Here is a 17920-nt window from a genome sequence, read left to right on the forward strand (position 1 = left end):
TATGAATGATACTCGTGGACAGCATGCTCCCAATCCTGAGCTGCTGGTTAACTAAATGGCCTGCTATCCCTCCAATATAAACAGCCAATAGTCAACTCCAAAAGAATTTCAGTTACTAGTAACTGAGCACTGCTGGGAGTGGGAACACAGAGCATCTTCTGGACTAGACTTTCATTTAAAGACTTTACTTAATTTTTTTTTTTTTTACAGAGTCAGAGAGAGAGTCAGAGAGAGGGATAGATAGGGACAGACAGACAAGAACGAAGAGAGATGAGAAGCATCAATCATCAGTTTTTTGTTGTGACACCTTAGTTGTTCATTGCTTTCTCATATGTGCCTTGACTGTGGGGCTATAGCAGACCGAGTAACCCCTTGCTCGAGCCAGCGACCTTGGGTCCAAGCTGGTGAGCTTTGCTCAAACCAGATGAGCCCGTGCTCAAGCTGGCGACCTCGGGGTCTCGGAACCCTGTTCCTCCACATCCAGTCTGATGCTTTATCCACTGTGCCACCGCCTGGTCAGGCTAAAGACTTTACTTATTGATTTTACAGGAAGAGGAGAAAGAGGGAAGGGCGAGAAGCGAGAAGTTTCAACTCATAGTTGCTTCACTTCAGTTGCTCGTTGCCTGTCGTTTGTGCCTTGACCAGGCAAGGCCAAGGTTTCGAACCGGCGACCTCAGCGTTCCAGGTTGATGCTCTATCCACTACGTCACCACAGGCCAGGTTGGACTTCACTTTCAACAGATCATAACCAAAAAGTCCAGTTACCGCCTCTGTTACCACAAACTATCCTTTGCAAGGGTCAGTAAATGAGCTGCAAACTGGGAAAGCTATTTTGTGATCTCTTTGCAGCCACAGTTGTATGTAATCTCCATACCTTTCCTTTTCTTTCCCCTCTATCCCTATTTACTCCCCACTTCCCAAAACACCTGTTCCTAAATACTCCATAAGGCACAACCCATTTAAAATAGCAGCACTTTTGCCCGGCCAGGTGGTGGCACAGTGGATAGAGCGGAAGGACCCAGGTTCGAGACCCCGAGGTCGCCAGCTTGAGCATGGGCTCATCTGGCTTGAGCAAAAAGCTCAGCAGCTTGAACCCAAGGTCGCTGGCTCCAGCAAGGGGTTACTCAGTCTGCTAAAGGTCCACGGTCAAGGCACATATGAGAAATCAATCAATGAACAACAAAAGTATCACAATGAAAAACTAATGATTGGTGCTTGTCATGTCTCCATTCTTGTCTGTCTGTACCTAACTATACCTATCTCTGTTCTGAAAAAGAAATAAAAGTACATGAAGTCATCAAAAAACCAAATTTTATAACACAAACTACCAGGGGAGAGGGCAAACACAGTCTCCCACTACCATAAATCATGCACCAAGTTTCTCACATTTAGTGAAATTGCACAAATCAGCACAATGGGTTGAACAAGCTCCTGGGGACACCACCTGCCAGGTAAGTATGGATTGACCTGTCATCAGCCTCCAGACTCTGCTGTGCACACAACTTTTTATACATGGTCACTACAAAAGATGGTCACTACAAAAGCCAGTATTCACAAGACCTACTTTAGTATCATTAGATATTTCAAGAAACATAGCGTGCGGAGGACCCGGGTTCGATTCCCGGCCAGGGCACACAGGAGAAGCGCCCATTTGCTTCTCCACCCCTCCGCCGCGCTTTCCTCTCTGTCTCTCTCTTCCCCTCCCGCAGCCAAGGCTCCATTGGAGCAAAGATGGCCCGGGCGCTGGGGATGGCTCTGTGGCCTCTGCCTCAGGCGCTAGAGTGGCTCTGGTCGCAACATGGCGACGCCCAGGATGGGCAGAGCATCGCCCCCTGGTGGGCAGAGCATCGCCCCCTGGTGGGCAGAAAAAAAATTGCAAGATATTTCAAGAAACAGAAGTTTCAATATTGCTTCTAATTTTTTCCGACATTTTCAGAATACTTGGCATCCCTGAAGCTCTGAGCATGCATTGCATGTTATTTGCATATCCACACCCTTTGCCCTGTGACATCACTTCCTCTTGTCTCCCCCTCATGTCTATCTTGTTTAAAAGAAACAATTTTAACCTGTGTCTGGGAATTACAGGATACAACAGGTGTAAATAAAACACTTTGGAGATTTTCACACTAATTAAGAAAACTTGCCTGACCTGTGGTGGTGCAGTGGATAAAGCATCAACCTGAAAATGCTGAGGTCGCTGGTTCGAAACCCTGGGCTTGCCTGGTCAAGGCACATATGGGAGTTGATGCTTCCAGCTCCTCCCTCCCTTCTCTCTCTCTGTCTCTCTCTCCTCTCTCTCTCTCCTCTCTAAAATGAATAAATAAATTAAAATTAAAAAAAAACAACACAAAAAACTGAAGAGTCTGAGGTTCTTTGGCATCCAAGGACTCTTGCTAATTCATATACTTCTGGGCTCAATATCCATTTTATCCAACCGCCAACAATTCCCTAGTGCTTAGAGCTAATGGCCACTTTTCAAAGGAAATACCCACAAAATAGGGGAAAAAATCTGAAGAAAAAGTTGGACTCATGCTTCCTGACTTCAAAACTTACTACAAAGCAACAGTAATGATAACAGTGTGGTACTGACATTAGAGTAGACATATATAATAGATCAAAGGGACAGAATTGGAGAATCCAGAAAACAAACTCTCATACTGATCATCAATTGATTCTCAACAAGGGTGACAAAATAACTTATTGGAGGAAAGAACAGTCTTTTCAACAGTAGAGCTGAGACAACTTGATGGGACCCTACCTCACATTTTATTCAAAAATTAAGTCAATGCCCTGGCCAGGTAGCTCAGTTGGTTAGAGCATCATCCAGATACGCCAAGGTTGCCTGTTTGATCCCTGGTCAGGGCATACACAAGAATCAACCATTGAATGCATAAATAAATGGAACAACAAATCAATGCCCTTTATTTTTCTCCCTTCTTTTCTCTAAAATCAATTTTTAAAAAAAGTTAAACATACACTTACCATATGACTGAGCCATTCTACTCGTTATGTATTTAGCTAAGAGAATGAAAACATGTCTACATAATGACTTGTATGCAAATACCCATAATAGCATTATTTGTAATAGTTGAAGGGAGCTCCAGTGGCGCAATCCGTCAGCGCGCGGTACTTATACGTAATAGTTGAAAACTGGAATAAGGTTTCAAAGCAATCAATGAACAACTAAGGTGTCGCAACGAAAAAACTAATAATGGATGCTTCTCATCTCTGTCTGTCCCTATCTATCCCTCTCTCTGACTCTCTGTCTCTGTAAAAAAAAATTTTTTTAATTTAAAAAAATTTTAAAAAGTCACAATATGCCTGACTGGTGGTGGTGCAGTAGATAGAGAATCAACCAGCTTGAGTGTGGGAGCATCACAATGATCCCATGGTCAATGGCTGGAGCCCAAGGTCGTAGGCTTGCACAAGGGGTCACTCACTGCCTTGGCTGGAATCCCCTGGTCAAGGCATGTATGAGAAGCAATCAATGAACTAAAGTGATGCAATTACAAGTTGATGCTTCTCATCTCTCCCTGTCTCTCTCTTTCTCTAAATCTAAAGAAAGAAAGAAATAAAGGAGAAAGATGGATAAACAATTTATGGTATATCCTGTAACAATACTATATATTTAACAATAAAAAGGAACAAAGTAGTAATAAATGGAGCAATATTGATGAACTTCAAAAACATTATGCTATCTATGTGAAAGAAGTCAGACACAAAACACTAAACACTATAGGATTCCATTTTATCTGAAGTTCTTTTTTTTTTTTAAGATTTTATTTATTCATTATAGAGAGGGGGTAGAGCGAGAGAGAGAAGGGGGGAGGAGCAGGAAGCATCAACTCCCAAATGTGCCTTGACCAGGCAAGCCCAGGGTTTTGAACCAGCAACCTCAGCGTTTCCAGGTTGACGCTTTATCCACTGAACCACCACAGGTCAGGCTGAAGTTCTTTTTTATAGCAAGAGAGAGAGAAAGAGAGATAGACTGGAAGGGAGAGAGAAATAAGAAGCATCAACTTGTAGTTGCAGCACTTTAGTTGTTCATTCATTGATTGCTATCTTATACATGCCTTGATTGGGGGGGGAAGCTCCAGCTGAGCCAGTGACCCCTTGCTCAAGCCAGTGACCTTGGGCGTCAAGCCATCAATCTTTGGGCTCAAGCCAGCAACCATGGGGTCATGTCTATGATCCCATGCTCAAGCCAGCAACCCCGTGCTCAAGCCAGTGAGCTCGGTTTTTTTAACCTGGGTCCTCTGCTTCCTAGTCCAATGCTCTATCCACTGTGCCACCATCTGATCAGGCTCTATATGGTATTTTAAAAATCACATAATGCTACTTTAGTAAACCTTATTTTGGGGAGAACACAAAAACAAAGCAAGTTGTAGGAGAAAACAAAGACTGTCACTAGCACAGATTATACTGTTGTCTACTTTCTCATTTTGTGGGTAAATCTAAGGATACAGCTAATGAGACACATCTGATTAAAGAGTGAAAAACCCATCTGATGTCATAACTATTCAGTTAGGAAAGTAAAAGTTATAAATTATGAAACTCCCAGCCTTTTGCAAAATAATCTATGATTTAACACTCTTACTCAACAAACTGAGAACAGTCCCACTTGAATTCTACACTCCTTTTTTAACCTTCACCCTAAGTATACTCCTTTACTCGATCTTCCCTAGAAACCTCCTTTCATATATATATCATATCTTGGTAACAATTAGTACAAAAATACAAAAACAGATGAAGATAGTTTAGGGTGGTGAGAAGTCAACCCTCTACTGGTTAATAAAACAGTTACACCCTACTTTGCAAGACAATTCAGTGTGAATCAACATGCATACAGGAACTCTGGCCAACACCAAAATACACTATTGTCGAAAACAGAGGAAAGTGAAAACACAGCACCCTCTACCACAAATTGTGCAGTCAAGGAAAGATGCTAAATTGCTGGCTATGTGATGGAGGAAGGGACGACAAAGAATGCATATAGATGTAGCCTCTTCAAGCTACCAAAGCACAAGGAAACAAATTCCAGACTGTAAGAAAGATAGCCATGCGATTCAACTTCTGACCTCCAGGCTGTAAAGGGAATTTATTTCTGTGTTGACTTGCTACAGCAAAGCTTTAAGGAAGTCCCTGACTGGTGGAGGTGTAGTGGATAGAGAATTTCCCAGATTCAAAACCTCAAGGTCGCCAGCTTGAGCATGGGATCATGTCAATGGTCACTGGCTCGGCCGGATCCCTCAACCAATGAACAGCTAAACTGGTTGTTCTCTCCTGAAAACCCTCTCTCTCTAAAATAAAATAAGCAGGCTAACTTATGGTGGCGCAGAAGTTAAAGTATCAACCTGGGATACGCAAGCCACCAGTTCAAAACCACAGGGTCACTAGATCAAACTACAAGCAGAAAATAACTACTTCCTACTTCTGGGTTAATGTTTCCTGTTCCTCTTCTCTCTAAACAATCACTAATGAAAGTCTAAACAGAAACATAATAACCAATGATTTACACAAAAATGAGAAATACTGCCTCCCAAATCTCTCTTTTAACACACAAAACCAGGGGAGAGCGCGAACGCAGTCCCCCACTACCACAAATTATGCAGTCGAGTTTCCCACATTTGGGGAAATCGCAGGGGTCAGCACACTCGGAGTGCAATGAGTGAGCCTCACCCTGGGGAAACCACCTTCGTGATCATGGTATCTCCCCTGCCAGGTAAGTATGAGTTGGAAGTGTTCTGTGACACTTAACCCTCAGATTCAAATCACTCTAAAGATAGGATCACTTTATCATAGATTCTGTTGACCTTCTTACTTCTAGAGAAAGAGTTTCCACACTATAATTACCATGCAGCAATATTTTATATATATGGATATTGCCAAAATCTTAAGTAATATATGTCTAGTGTAAGCATAACCAGCAGTCACTGTGCTTATCTACATATTCCACACCCCTTTTGATGATCTCATTTAGCCTGTCCTTTTCCTGGTATAGTTAGCGGTGCTGTTAGTGGTGCTGTTCGAAAACAAAGATAAAGACGCTACAGATTTAAAGAACTAATGGCATCACTGCGATGTCTGGCGCAAGTCATCAAGGTGCTATCTCTATAACTGAAAGAGCAAGTTTGAAAAGATGAAATTTAGCAAAACTACATTTAAAAATGCAGACCATGTATTGTTAAATATAGGTTGTCAGTTCAAAGTTTCAAGCACAAGTACAAAATATGTGGCAAATGATCACCCTTACTTGAAACATCAATGGCACACATTAATTTTGTACTGAGCAAACTAGGGAAAAGCTCATGCGGAGGCCCCTCCATACACTCCCACATTTGAAGAAGTTGCAGGGGGCTATCTGCACAGCGAGAGTATAATGATGGCCTTCACCACTGGAAATCCACCTTCATAAGAGTGTCTCCGCTCCCAGGCAAGAATGAGTGGTGTTCGACCTATCCTTAACCTTCCCGTGCTCAACACTTCTAGGGTCATCCTTTTGGTTTGTCACAGGTGCCTATGAATCCAGAACAAGACTACAGAGAATCCATTCTATGAAAAACTCCTGAGCCCTCCTAGAATCATAATACACTCTTTGAAAAGAGTACTGTATATCCTGTCTTAAGCAATGGTTAATAATCTCCATATTTCACGTCCACATAATAAATATCAGGGGCTCGCTTAGGCAATATATACACTAAAATTGGAAAGATACAGAGATTAGAATGGCCCACGCACAAGGATGAAATGCAAAGTTGTGAAGCTCCCATATTAAAAAATAAAAAATTATACACACACGTTTATACACAAAGATAAGCTACCCTGGCCACGGCAAAACCCCATGAAATATTATCTTCTAGTTATAGGTGAGAAAACTGAATAAACTTGCTGAAAGTCTCACAGTTGTAATTTCTAGAAATGTTATAAAAACCAATTCATATGTCCATCACAGTGCCTCTCAAACTTTTTCAGAACATAATCCCAATTGCAAGTGAAAATAAAAACATATACCCAGGAAACTACTGAAGTATACTGCCTGACCTGTGGTGGCTCAGTGGATAAAGTGTTGACCTGGAAATCTGAGGTTGCCAGTTCAAAACCTTGAGCTTTCCTGGTCGAGGCACATATAGGAGTTGATGCTTCCTGCTCTTCCCTCCTTCTCTCTCTCTCTCTCTCTCCCCCACACACACTTTGCCTCTCTAAAATGAATAAATAAAAAAATTTAAAAAAACTACTGAAGTATTCAGTTTAAACAGGATCTTTCTTCGAAAGTCTTATGATCTTAATTTTTTTTTTTTTTACAAGGACAGAGAGAGTCAGAGAGAGGGATAGACAGGGACAGACAGACAGGAATGGAGAGAGATGAGAAGCATCAATTATCAGTTTTTCATTGCGAGACCTTAGTTGTTTATTGATTGCTTTCTCATATGTGCCTTGACCACGGGCCTTCAGCAGAAGGAGTAACCCCTTGCTCGAACCAGCAACCTTGAGTCCAAGGTGGTGAGTTTTTGCTCAAACCAGATGAGCCCACACTCAAGCTGGCGACCTCGGGGTCTCAAACCTGGGTCCTCTGCATCCCAGTCCGACACTCTATCCACTGCACCACCACCTGGTCAGGCTGATCTTAAACTTTTTTTTTTTTTTTTTTTTTTTTTAGAGAGGAGAGAGAAAGAGGAGAGACAGAGAGAGAGAAGGGGGGAGGAGCTGGAAGCATCAACTCCCATATGTGCCTTGACCAGGCAAGCCCAGGGTTTTGAACCGGCAACCTCAGCATTTTCAGGTCGACGCTTTATCCACTGCGCCACCACAGGTCAGGCCTGATCTTAAATTTTTATGTTTGTATTTCACTCTACAATATATTAAAGTTCATGTAACAGAAAACATTTTAAAGGGCTTGCTAATTAAATCATTCAATTCTTCTCTAAAAAATATTTGAGAAAACCCAACTCTACAGGAAGGAAATTGCACCTTCCATATAAATCCTATGGTTTTGTTAGCTCCTGCTGCATGGCCCCATAAACCTGGATCCTAATTTGAAAGCCTGATTATACAGGCTTAAAAAAAAAAATCTTGCCTGGCCTGTGGTGGCTCAGTGGACAAAGCATCTAACTGTAACACTGAGGTCGCTGGTTTGAAGCCCCTGGCTTGCCGGGTGAAGGCACATATGACAAGAAATTAATGAATGCCTGACCTGTGGTGGCGCAGTGGATAAAAGCGTCGACCTGGAACACTGAGGTCGCCGGTTCAAAACCCTAGGTTTGCCCGGTCAAGGCACATATGGGAGTTGAAGCTTCCTGCTCCTCCCCCCCTTCGCTCTCTCTCTCTCCCCCCTCTAAAATAAATAAATAAAAATAATTAAAAACACACACACACACAAAAAAAAACTTTATAAAAAGAAATCAATGAACAACTAAGGTGAAGCAGCTATGAGTGGATATTTCTCGGTTCCCCAGCCCTCCCTCTCCTCGCTCTGTAAAATCAATAAAGTCTTTTTAAAAAATCTTAAGAATGATGATGAAGACAATAATTACAAGCAATTCAAGGGTCAGAATAAGATATAAATAACACGTAATTGTATAGCTATAGATAAGAGTCAGCTAGTTTCTTAACTCTCCAATGACAATGAAACAATTCTAAACACAACCTACCCGATCAAACTAACTGAAGAGCTACCGTGTTAACGCCATCTCTTCCTTCCCCCGAGACCTCGGTTGCTTTACAAGCATAAGCATGAGCTCTCCTCCCTACAGGCAACATTTACAGAACGTCCACCGCGTGGCCAGTTGTGAATCACTGTAGAGGTCAGGCAACATACTGAACGACAAACCACCACATTTTGAGCAGTCCTACTGGCCTTTCTCTGCCCTACCAAATGGGATATGAAAACCAATTCTCGAATTCTCCACCTACCCCAAGAGGAGCTCACAATCTGGAGGTAGCTCGTGGTATAAAAAGGGTACAAGGCTTTCATTTTGGCTTCAGTAAAACTGCTATGAGCTCCTGTGTCCCCTTTCTTTCTGGTGGAACGGTTGCATTTGGAATGTGTAGGATTTGCTAAAGTGGTCAGTGTTACATCCCAGGAGACAGACCACAGCAAACCCAAAGTGAATTTTATAAGTTTTATTGCAAACCTGCGCAGGGACTGCAGATAACCCACGCAAGGGAACACTGCAGCCCCGAGCTTCTAAAATGGCTCCTTTTTATAGGGTGGTTATCTAGGCTAAGCAAGCAAGCAGCGTTTACAAGGGCGGGAGAGGTGCGGTTAGCTGACCTCATTCTTGGCTAAGTCTCTAGGGTAGGGCTTCCTTGCTGCTGGGTACATAGAGTTCAGTAGAAAATATTACTACATTTCTAACGGTTGTCTATCTTTTTTCCTCCAGCCATGTACTAGATGTACTCAGTTTTCATGGCTGGTGACCTGCACCGCTTGTCCTAAGATGTCACAGTTAAAACGTGTTTTCTTCTTCAGAAATTATGTACTTAAAGGGCTCTGGTGTGCCCTGTTTAGGGAATACCTTTCATCAGGAAAAAAAAATCGTTGCTCAAAGGTAGGGAATGAATTACTTCTCGAAAGAAACCGTAACTCACCTAGGCGAGGAGAGACTTCGTAAACCACGTCTCAAGTCCCTCCCAGTTCTGTGTTAGAAGCAGTCCCTCTCCAGCTCTGGACCAGAAGAGGAGCTCTTGCGTAGCCCAACCACTCCGTCTCAGAACAAGGGGAGCCCATGCCCAGCCCACTATGGGGACATTACTTGCTTACTTTTCCAGCTACTTTTTAAGCTTGGCAGGCGGTTAAGAACTAACGTTCTCAAGTCTCAGAATGGCGTCCAGTTGTGGGGGGGTGCAGGAATTGGGCGCCAAGCGACACCCGCGGAGGGGTCCGGTCGGCCCACAATGCCTCGCGAGGGCGGGAAAGGCGAGGGGACGAGGAAGAGGGGACAGCAGGCAAGAAGAGCCAAGGGACTGGAACTCTGTAACAGGGGCCCAGATTAACCTCTATACGTCCGTTTCATGTGCGAAACCGGTAAATGGCCGGTGTGTGGGCGCATTACTCCCACCCCAGTGATCATTCCCATGAACAGCCCTGAGGTTTCACCCAACGGGCCAGGGCAGTGGTGAGAAAATGCGGGATGTAGGACCCACTGAGCCTGGATCTCCATCCTGGGGTCTCCAGCTATCTTTTCAATGTCAGGATGTACTTTTAATGGGGAAACCGTCACGGAATTTCGAAGATTCACGACAGAAACGGTGCTGTCGTGTGAAACTTTAGTCTGCCTCCGCAGAGCCGCAAAGCCCAAGGCCGCGTGCAGCCAGGCCGCAGGCCCCGCCCCTTCCGCTTTACGCCTGACGTCACGCGGCCGCGGCCGGGCGCAGCCGGGCCCCGCTGTCTGGAGTGGAGCGGTTCTTTGCGACTGCGCGCGTAGACGTCCGGCTTTGAAATGCAGCGGGGTTTACTGAGTTTTCCCCTGTCCCCAGCGGTGCGGGTTAAGATGGTATCTGCAGGTTTCCAGACTGCTGAAGAATTGTTGGAGGTGAAACCTTCCGAGCTCAGCAAAGGTAACGACTCCCGACATTAAGCCGTGGTACACTGGCCGGCGTCTGTGCCGCCACCATGTCTTCTCCCGCCCTCCGGCTGCAGCCGAGTCTCCGCATTTTCTGCTGCAGTCCACCTTACAAAGTGAAAGGCTTCTTGGCTACACTTAAACATGGTTTTCATGGTTAGAACTGTGGTCTTCGAAGCCTTTACTAATTGCTTTCTCTGCCAGTGCCTGCTGAATGCTCTGAGGATTATCTCATTGATGCTAAAAAGAACTAACACTCTTAATGTGGACCCTGTCCAGTATACAGATGTTTAAGAACTGATGATGCTTGGGGAGGTTAAGTAACTTTTCATGACCGGACTAGGAAGTGTGGAGCCAGGATTGGAACTCAAATAGCCTAATTTCCTTTTTTTTTTTTTTTTTTTTTTTGTATTTTTCAGAAGTTGGAAACGGGGAGGCAGTCAGACTCCCTCATGCACCGACCAGGATCCACCCGGCATGCCCACCAGGGGGCGATGCTCTGCCCCTCTGGGGCGTTGCTCTGTTGCAACCAGAGCCATTCTAGCGCCTGAGGCAGAGACCACAGAGCCAGCCTCAGCGCCCGGGCCATCGTGGCTCCAATGGAGCCTTGGCTGCGGGAGGGGAAGAGAGAGACAGAGAGGAAGGAGAGGGGGAGGGGTGGAGAAGCAGATGGGCGCTTCTCCTGTGTACCCTGGCCAGGAATCGAACCCCGGACTCCCGCACGCCAGGCCGACGCTCTACTACTGAGCCAACCAGCCAGGGCTCATAGCCTAATTTTCGTTCTTCCCAAATCTAAGGGACAGGGAAAAAATTTGAGAAGTAAAGGATTAGTGATAGGACTAGAGACACTAAAAGTGGAAAAAGAAAAAGAATCCCTAGATCTGAAGAAAACAGTAGAAAGAAGATATCGTTTCTTTTATGTAACACTGAAAAAACCCTAAACCTCAGAGCATCGTTCTGGCATGCCAAAGTTGCAGATTTGATTCCTGGTCAGGGCACTTACAAGAAACAACCGACAGGCAGAGAAGAATGAATGGGAAGAGGGGGGGAGAGTGCCCTCAGTTGCAAAGGAAGTGAAAGCTTATAAGCAGAGAATGGGAGAATGAATTATGGGATGGGTGAGAAGTAATACACCCTAAATCGCTCATTTTGATCAGAAAGTCTGTAACAGCAGTCATACTGCTGGTGCTACAGAACTTGTTTTGGAGAGAAGAGGCAAGCGGCCAGCTAGGGACAGAAAAGAAAAGTAAAACCAAGACACCAATGCTTCAAACACCAGTGACTATAACTCCAGGAAGACATTATATCAAATTTTACTACAGAAAGGTCTGCTGAACCCAGACTGCCCTCTGGTCCACCTGCCAGAACTGAAGGTGTTGACTACCCAGAGCCAAATACATAATGCACTGGGTACAGTGCAAAATGAAAATTTGTCCTTTGGTCAAAAAAGCAGGGGGAAAATGCCATTAAAAATACTAAAATGCGGCCTTGGCCAGTTGGCTCAGTGGTAGAGCATCAGCCTGGTGTGCAGGAATCCCAGTTTCAATTCCTGGCCAGGGCACACAGGAGAAGTGCCCATCTGTTTCTCCACCCCTCCCCCTTTCCTTCCTCTCTTTCTCTTCCCCTCCCAGCCAAGGCTCCATTGGAGCAAAGACGGCCCGGGCGCTGAGGATGGCTCTGTGGCCTCTTCCTCAGGCGGAGAATGGCTCTGGATGCAACAGAGCGAGCCCCAGAGGGGCAGAGCATCGCCCCCTGGTGGGCATGCCGGGTAGATTCCAGTTGGGCGCATGCGGGAGTCTGTCTGACTGCCTCCCCGTTTCCAGCTTCAGAAAAAATGCAAAAAAAAAAAAAAAAAGTACTAAAATGCATAGCTATTTTCTTTCTTCTGGGGAAAAAAAGAAAACCAATGGATGGAACAGCAAATCAATATTTCGCCCCCAAAAAAATAATTTTAAAAAAGAAAAAAATAACTTAAATCTCACATTCCAGAACACTGAAGATAATACCTTGGTGGGAACTACTGCATCCTGAGGCATACAAAAATAAAGCTGTCTGTGGTCAGTCTCTCTGTACCCTTTATATCAGGGGTCCCCAAACTACGGCCCGCGGGCCGCCTGAGGCCATTTATCCGGCCCCCGCCACACTTCTGGAAGGGGCACCTCTTTCATTCGTGGTCAGTGAGAGGAGCATAGTTCCCATTGAAATACTGGTCAGTTTGTTGATTTAAATTTACTTGTTCTTGGCCTGACCTGTGGTGGCGCAGTGGGATAAAGTGTCGACCTGGAACACTGAGGTTGCCAGTTCGAAACCTTGGGCTTGCCCGGTCAAGGCACATATGGGAGTCGAAGCTTCCTGCTCCTCCCCCTTCTCTCTCTCTCTATCTCTCTCTCACACTCCTCTCTCTCTAAAAAATCAATAAATAAAATATTAAATAAATAAATTTACTTGTTTTTTATTTTAAATATTGTATTCCCGTTTTATTTTTTTACTTTAAAATAAGATATGTGCAGTGTGCATAAGGATTTGTTCATAGTTTTTTTTATAGTTGGGCCCTCCAACGGTCTGAGGGACAGTGAACTGGCCCCTGTGTAAAAAGTTTGGGGACCCCTGCATTATATTATGGTATGCTTAGAACTATGCTATCAAGAGAGAAGAGAATTTTAAGTCATTGCCCTTAATGTAAAATAAAGGGGTTACAACCTGTGGTCAAAAATAAATGTAGACCCAATGTTAACTAGTTGTTTTAAATCTTACATCACACATTGTGTCCCCCAAAGTTTGATGGGCTTTTTTAAAAATTATATTCATTTTAGAGAGGTGGCGGGGGAGAGAGAGAGTGTGAGAAAGACAGGAAGGGAGAGAGATAAGCATCAATTCTTCATTGCGGCACCTTAGTTGTTATTGACTTATATGTGCCTTGACTTGGAGGCTCCAGCCGAGCCTGTGACCCTTTGCTCATGCCTGCGACCTTTGGGCTCAAGCCAGTGACCATGGGGTCACGTCTATGATCCCATGCTCAAGCCAGTGACTCCATGCTCAAGCTGGCAACCTCTGGGTTTCAAACCTATGTCCTCAGGATCCCATACCAACACTTTCCACTGCACCACCACCACCTGGTCAGGCTGTTTCTCTACTCTTGGCATTTCTCTTTTATATAAAAACTAAAACTTAAATGAAGAAAACCAAATAACATGTTACACTGTTTTATTTATTTATTTATTTATTATTTATTTATTTATTTATTAGTGAGAGGAGGGGAGGCAGAGACAGACTCCGCATGTGCCTCCACCCAGGATCCACCTGGCAAACAAACCCACTAGGGGGCGATGTACCCTTGCAACCAGAGCCTTTTTTTTTTTTTTTCTTCAAAGAGGCAGAGGCCATGGAGCTAGCCTTAGCGCCTGGGACCAACTTGCTCCATGGCTGCAGGAGGGGAGGAGAAGAGAGAGAGAGAGAAGAAAGAGGGGGAGGGGAGGAGATGGGCACTTCTGTGTGCCCTGGCCGGAAATTGAATCCGGGACATCCACACACCGGGCTAATGCTCTACCACTGAGCCAACCAGCCAGAGCTTTTCTATTTGTTTTTAAGATTTTCTTTATTTTGATATTAGAGAGAAAAGCAGGGGAGAGGAGCGGGAAGCATCAATTTTTTTTTTAAAGATTTTATTCATTATAGAGAGGGGGGGGAGAGAGAGAGAGAGAGAGAGAGAGAGAAGGGGGGAGGAGCAGGAAGCATCAACTCCCATATGTGCCTTGATCAGGCAAGCCCAGGGTTTTGAACCGGCAACCTCAGCATTTCCAGGTTGACACTTTATCCACTGCGCCACCACAGGTCAGGCCTATCAATTTTTAATAATTGCTTTTCTTTTGTGCCTTGACCCAGCAAAGCTGGGGTTTCAAACTGGTGACCTCAGCATTCTAGGTTGACACTTTACTGTGCCACCACAGGTAAGGCAATGTTATACTGTTCTAAATCACTAAAATAAGTAAGGTTTTATTTTTCTTATTCTACTTTTTAGAAATTGGGATATCTAAAGAGGAAGCCTTAGAAACTCTGCAAATAATCAGAAGAGAATGTGTCACAGATAAATCAAGACTTGCTGGTACAGCTGAGTCAGGCAAGAATTGTACAGCACTGGATCTTCTTGAGCAGGAGCACACGCAGAACTTCATAATAACCTTCTGTTCAGCACTTGATAATGTTCTTGGGGGTGGAGTGCCCTTAACCAAAATAACAGAAATTTGTGGTGCACCAGGTGTTGGAAAAACACAATTATGGTAAAATAAAACGTTCCCTTCTTAAGGGTGGGCTTCATAACATTTTATATTAGTATAGAGTATTGTCCTGTCAGACCAAAGAAGGCATGAATGTGTTCATAATTTTTTGTATGTGCATACATGCATCAAACAAAAACCAACTTAACATTTGTATTACTTTAGCGCTCCATCTTGAAGAGTTACTACATTAATTAATACCAGAGAATATATTTGAAAGTTAAATGTCTGAAAGTAGATTTATATATAATAAGAAAGGGTTCCATTCCCAGAGGCCTAAAAAACCACTGAAATTCCTTAATCATTTTATAGGCATCCCCTTTTTCTAATCCAAGCATCAGTTGATTCACGTGTACATATCTGGAGTCATGGAGAATCAGTCGTCTCTGTTGTTGGGGGAGTATATTTGTATTTATAAAATATTTACTGGTACCTAATGGGTGGTGATCTGGCGTTTGAAAAGCACTACCTTAAAAGATCATGTTAACGATTTGTTTATTTGACTTCTTTCTCTTGATACAGTATGCAGTTGGCTGTAGATGTGCAGATACCAGAATGTTTTGGAGGAGTGGAAGGCGAAGCAGTTTTTATTGACACAGAGGGAAGTTTTATGGTTGATAGAGTGGTAGACCTTGCTACTGCCTGCATTCAGCACCTTCAGCTTATCGCAGGAACACAGATGGGAGAGGGTAAGTTAGCAAGTGATTCTCTTTATTTCTCTATAATAAAATAAATTTGCATTTGTTCTCATCTCAAGCTTTAGTGAGAGACCATTTGGAAAGTGAAACTTAATGCTGTGACAATGTACTGGTATTAAATTCTCATACCCAGTCTTACAAAATGAGAAGTACCACAACCTGGATTGACTTTTTTTTCCCCTTTAATGGCCTCTACTTCTAACTGCAGCAGCTCGAGGGCAGACTGTGTGACTTCAAACCATACTTTTCTTTTTAAACCACCATTTTAAAATGTTTATAGTTTTTCTGACATAACTCAATTTTTAAATTTTTATTAATTTTATTTAGAAATATAATTTAATGGGGTAACATTGATCAACAGGAGTACATAGGTTTCAGGTAAATATTTCTAGAGCATTTGAACTGTTGATTGCTCTGTGTGCCCATCACCCAAAGTCAAATCATTTTCCATCACCATATATTTGTCCCTCTGTATTCCCCAACCCTCCAATTATACTTGGGCCTGCCAAGTGTAAACTAATTTTGTTGGAGACTTTATTTTATTCATTTTGAGAGAGAGAGAGAAAGAAGGGGGAGGAGCAGGAAGCATCAACTCCCATATGTGCCTTGACTGGTGAAGCCCAGGGTTTGAACCGGTGACCTCAGCATTCCAGGTTGATGCTTTATCCATTGCACCACCACAGGTCAGGCTGTTGGAGACTTTAATATAAAATGTTGTCTCAGTGCATTCACTTTCACTATATTCAATGCATTTAGTATATTGATTTTTTTTTTTAAGATTTTATTGATTTGAGAGAGAGAGAGAAAGAAAGAAAGGGAGAGGGAAGCATCAGCGTGTAGATGTCCTCAGTTCAATCTCCAGTCAGGGCACGCATGAGAAGTGACCATCTGCTTCTCTCCCCCTTTCTCTACCCCTTTTCTCTCTCTTCCCCTCTCGCAGCCAGTGGCTCTCTTGGTTTGAACAATGGCCCTGGATACTGATAATAGCTTGGTGAATTCCAGCATTGGCCCCAGACGGGGCTTGCCAGGTGGATCCTGGTCAGGGTGCATGTGGGAATCTGTCTATCTCCCCTACTCTCACTTAAGAAAAATAAAATAAAATAAAATAAATATATATAACCTTGGCCGGTTGACTCAGCGGTAGAGCATCAGCCCAGTGTGTGGAAGTCCGGGGTTCAATTCCTGGCCAGGGCACATGGAGAAGCGCCTATCTGCTTCTGCACCCTTCCCCCTATCCTATCTCTCTCTTCCCCTCCTGCTGGAGCAAAAGTTGGCCCGGGTGCTGAGGATGGCTCCATGGCTTCCACCTCAGGCACTAGAATAGCTCCAGTTGCAGTGGAGCAACGCCCCAGATAGGTTGAGCATTGCCCCCTGGTGGGCATGCAGGGTGGATCCTGGTCTAGCGCATGTGAGAGTCTGTCTGCTGCCCCCCTTCTCATTTCAGAAAAATACCAAGAAAAAAAAAAAAAAAAAAATATATATATATATAAATCGTTTTTATTTAAATTATTGTATTATAGCATTTAAGGGGAAAATGTTTTGTTTCTCTTGAAGATTTTTCCTTTTAACTATTAGTTTTTAGTCCTAGGAAAAAAAACAAGAAAGAGCCAGACCTGTGTTAGTATAGTGGACAGAATTTCGACCTGGGATGCTGAGGTCCCAGGTTAGAAACTATGAGATCACCTGCTTGAGTGCAAACTCACCATGGGATCAGGTCACTGTCTTGAGCCCAAGGTCCCTGGCTTGAGCGCAGGGTCACTGGCTCAGCTTGAGCCCCCTGGTCAAGGCACATATGAGAAGCAATCAATGAACAACTAACGTGCTGCAACTAGGAGTTAATGCTTCTCATCTCTTTCTCTCTCACTAAAAAAAAAAGAAAGAATTTCATTATGTTACTTATATTTATTGGAAACCACTAACTAGAAACATGAAAATACAGGCATTAAAACTAGTTGTATATGTGTATAAAAATTTCTAGATAGACTAATATGAAAGAGTGGAAAAGGTGAAAATAAGAGGAAAGGAATTATGAAATGATAGTTCATAGTAGTTTTGCTACAATTTTTCTCATCTTTTAATTAAAGTCAAAGCATTTTGTAATTTGTAGTGAAACATTTTGTTATTCAAAGGTATTGTTTTTCTGTAGTCACCAATATATCAAAACTGGTAAAACTAATTATTTTAAGTTTGTTTTGTTGTTTCTTTTAGTGTACCCAAAGGCTTTGGAGAATTTCACTCTTGAAAATATACTTTCCCATATTTATTATTTTCGTTGTCATGACTATCCAGAGCTACTGGCACAAGTTTATCTCCTTTCAGACTTCCTTTTAGAGCACTCAAAGGTATGGCTCAAAGTACTGAAATATAATTAACCAAGTATCTTTGG

At 43.3% G+C, this 17920-nt stretch overlaps 1 protein-coding gene and 2 non-coding genes across 5 annotated transcripts in view; 2 read left to right on the plus strand and 1 right to left on the minus strand.

The window, feature by feature from the left end:
* Nucleotides 1-5566: 5566 nt before the first annotated feature.
* Nucleotides 5567-5730, minus strand: LOC136396215 (U1 spliceosomal RNA). The gene has a single exon (XR_010749610.1). It is a non-coding gene; the product is annotated as a U1 spliceosomal RNA (small nuclear RNA).
* A 945-nt stretch (nt 5731-6675) lies between these two features.
* LOC136395969 (U6 spliceosomal RNA) lies at nt 6676-6777 on the plus strand. Its single transcript, XR_010749417.1, has one exon. It is a non-coding gene; the product is annotated as a U6 spliceosomal RNA (small nuclear RNA).
* A 3612-nt stretch (nt 6778-10389) lies between these two features.
* RAD51C (RAD51 paralog C) overlaps nt 10390-17920 on the plus strand; it is a 187064-nt gene continuing 179533 nt past the window's right edge. For all 3 annotated transcript variants that reach the window (XR_010748947.1, XM_066364684.1, XM_066364685.1), the window contains exons 1-4: nt 10390-10557; nt 14581-14839; nt 15359-15525; nt 17743-17876. Coding sequence is in view for 2 of the 3 variants with exons in the window: in XM_066364684.1 (XP_066220781.1) it covers nt 10440-10557; nt 14581-14839; nt 15359-15525; nt 17743-17876 (678 nt within the window). In the remaining variant the exon portion in view is untranslated. The remainder of the gene's footprint in view (nt 10558-14580; nt 14840-15358; nt 15526-17742; nt 17877-17920) is intronic.

Source organism: Saccopteryx leptura, chromosome 2 (assembly GCF_036850995.1).
Source record: "Saccopteryx leptura isolate mSacLep1 chromosome 2, mSacLep1_pri_phased_curated, whole genome shotgun sequence".
Taxonomy (NCBI): Eukaryota; Metazoa; Chordata; class Mammalia; order Chiroptera; family Emballonuridae; genus Saccopteryx; species Saccopteryx leptura.